The sequence below is a fragment of the Alosa sapidissima genome, chromosome 15 (assembly GCF_018492685.1).
Source record: "Alosa sapidissima isolate fAloSap1 chromosome 15, fAloSap1.pri, whole genome shotgun sequence".
Taxonomy (NCBI): Eukaryota; Metazoa; Chordata; class Actinopteri; order Clupeiformes; family Clupeidae; genus Alosa; species Alosa sapidissima.
This window is the reverse complement of record NC_055971.1, coordinates 33,762,375-33,765,311: the sequence shown is the minus strand read 5'-3', so window position 1 is coordinate 33,765,311 and position 2,937 is coordinate 33,762,375. Positions and strand designations below refer to the sequence as shown.

The following is a 2,937-nucleotide window of genomic DNA, read 5'->3' as shown; positions in this document are numbered from 1 at the left end:
CACCCCTCTGAGTCTCCAGCCCCCTCTGCTGGAGTGAGGAGGTCACAGCAGGCGATGGTAGCACCCCTCTGAGTCTCCAGCCCCCTCTGCTGGAGTGAGGAGGTCACAGCAGGCGATGGTAGCACCCCTCTGAGTCTCCAGCCCCCTCTGCTGGAGTGAGGAGGTTGCTGTCGCTAGTCTCGTCCTGAACCAACAAGACAACAAACATGAAGTCCTATTATATAATCTGTGCAAACATGAAGTCCCATTATATAATCTGTGCAAACATGAAGTCCTATTATATAATCTGTGCAAACATGAAGTCCCATTATATAATCTGTGCACGCTTGTGAGTCAATTAGCTAGCTGTAATTATAATTTATGTATTTCAACAGCGACAGTGCACAAAAAACATTATTGATTTCTGCCCATAGTCCCAGTGTTAACGTGTTTGTGAGTTACTAGTGTGAAATAACGTAGTGTGTTAGTGATTTAGTGTTGGTGTGTTTATGAGTTTGTGTAGTATGCTCACTACAAACATTAAACTGTCAAACCTTCCCATGTGTACCTGATCAAAATGTGTGGTGTTGCCAGTTCATTCATTAAACTGTCAAACCTTCCCATGTCTACCTGATCAGAATGTGTCTGTGTTGCCAGTTCATTCATTCAGTTCATTCATCTTTTTTTGCATGTCTTTCCAGTAATACAACGGCTAGACGAATAGAGAATGGACTATTGCAATAGTAGGCCAACCATCATTTATACGAAGGCTCTATTCAAGGCTCTTGAATTTCCCCTTGGGGATCAATAAAGTATCTATCTATCTATCTAAGGCTAGACGAATAGAGAATAAACAATTGCAATATCAGGCCCTTTGTTATCAGAGACAAACTCCTAATCTGAAAGGTATTTATATTATTAACAGAGTAGCCCGTAGAGATTCCATCTGAAATATTTTAATTTCATAGAAAACAGAGTTGACCTTCTCTGTTGAATTTCTTTCTAACATTTAACATTTCAGGATGGATTTTTAGATCTATATGTGTCATGCAAACAAATTCAAATTATTGTCAGATTATGTTAAACTCAACATCATATGGCTACATGGACGAACAAAATGCTACATTTTATTCCTTATAAGGCTTCTGCTCAACTGACAAATGAAGGGGCGTGTCTCACTGCTCACCTGAAAGTTAAATGGGCGTGTCTTGCTGCTCACCTGACAGATGAAGGGGCGTGTCTTGCTGCTCACCTGAAAGTTAAATGGGCGTGTCTTGCTGCTCACCTGACAGATGAAGGGGCGTGTCTTGCTGCTCACCTGACAGGTAAAGGTGCATGTCTTGCTGCTCACCTGACAGATGAAGGGGCGTGTCTTGCTGCTCACCTGACAGATGAATGGGCGTGTCTTGCGGCTCACCTGACAGATGAAGGGGCGTTCCTCCATGCAGCAGGCGTCCCACCACCTGTAGTCCCCTGTGGGCATCTGCACCACCTGGCCACAGTGGTAGTTGCAGCAGTCCCGTGGGTGGTCGTCATGCCAACGTTTGTACTCGACCACCCCAGTCTCAACCCACTCCCATGGTGCACTGGGGTTGATCATGCAGCGCTCCAGCCCCACCCAGGCCGTGGGCACGGGGAGGAGATCAGCCAGCAGGGAGCTCAGCAGCTGGGTGACCCGGGTCTGGGTGGCATCGTCCAGGATGTGGACCAGCCTGGAGCCCCTCTGCTCACAGTACTGCAGGGCCTCCAGCCAAGACATATTAACATTTACAAACAGCAGGTCACCTACAGGGAGGGTTAGCACACACACACGCGCACGCACGCACACACACACACACACACACACACACACACGTACACACACACAGACATGCACATGCACACACACACACACACACACACACACACAGACACACACGTAGAATGTGTTATATTTGTACTTGCTGTAATTATATTAGTATTATATGTAAAGTATGAGTCAGTGTGATTTTTGTAGTGTTTGTGTGCATCCAAGATTCACCTAGACGGCAGGATGTTCCATTGCAAGTGACTGGTACTACTGTATGGAGGGACTCACAGACGTGTAGGGAGTGTGAGAGAGTGTGACAGGTGTGTGTGTGTGTGTGAGGTCCTCGTGGTAGAGACAGATTCTGGTTTGGATGTGGGGGTTGTTGTTGTGAAAGGTGTGTGTGTGTGTGAGGTGCTGGTTATAGAGACAGATTCTGGTGTGGATGTGGGGGTTGTTGTTGTTATCTCTGTGATGTTGACTGGATTCCCATCTAAAAGGACAACAAAGCAATTTGATGATTAGAAATGTCAAGAGATAAGTCAGCAGCTGGCCTACTTAGCTGTTAGCTACACTGCTAACAGCTAAACCCTGCACTCTCTGGCCTACTGAGAGGGTTTAGCGACACAGCTAACAGCTAAACCCTTGCGCTAGCCTAGCAACAGCAAACTCTGCAACTAGAAGAACTGGATGAAACGTGTTGAAAACAGTCTCCAGTGATAAATATCACACTGGCTAACTTGGAAATGAAGTCCTACGTCCAAAACTCCGATCTACCCCCTTTAACAAGTAACGAATACCAGAGAAATGATTTGGATAAGACTTCACATCATGCACATCACATCATGTGTGTGTGTGTGTGTGTGTGTGTGTGAGAGAGAGTAGAGCTTTCTAACAGAGTGCACATCACATCAGAGAGTAGAGCTATAGATGGATAAGACCAACTTGCACTCCTGAGAGACTAGACATGACATGAAGAAACATGACATCACATAACATGGATGGAGTGACATCAGTGTCATTTCTAATATACAAATACCTATTTCTAACAGAGTGCACATTACATCATGTGTGTGTGTGTGTGTGTGAGAGAGAGAGTGGAGCTTTCTAACAGAGTGCACATCACATCATGTGTGTGTGTGTGTGTGTGTGAGAGAGAGAGTGGAGCTTTC

The 2,937-nt window shown here is 45.5% G+C and overlaps 1 protein-coding gene across 2 annotated transcripts; it reads right to left on the bottom strand.

The window, feature by feature from the left end:
- Positions 1–65: 65 nt before the first annotated feature.
- LOC121683351 (C-type mannose receptor 2-like) lies at positions 66–2,028 on the bottom strand. Of its 2 annotated transcripts, none has more exons than XM_042062967.1 (3): positions 2,000–2,028; positions 1,199–1,764; positions 66–184 (listed from the first exon to the last, which is right to left on the bottom strand). In XM_042062967.1, the coding sequence occupies exons 2-3, from the start codon at positions 1,736–1,738 to the stop codon at positions 104–106; spliced, it is 621 nt and encodes a 206-aa protein (XP_041918901.1). In that variant the 5' UTR covers positions 1,739–1,764; positions 2,000–2,028; the 3' UTR covers positions 66–103. The 2 variants fall into 2 exon arrangements, with proteins under 2 accessions (XP_041918901.1, XP_041918902.1); XM_042062968.1 differs by having other exon boundaries at positions 80–184; positions 1,397–1,764.
- Positions 2,029–2,937: the final 909 nt, after the last annotated feature.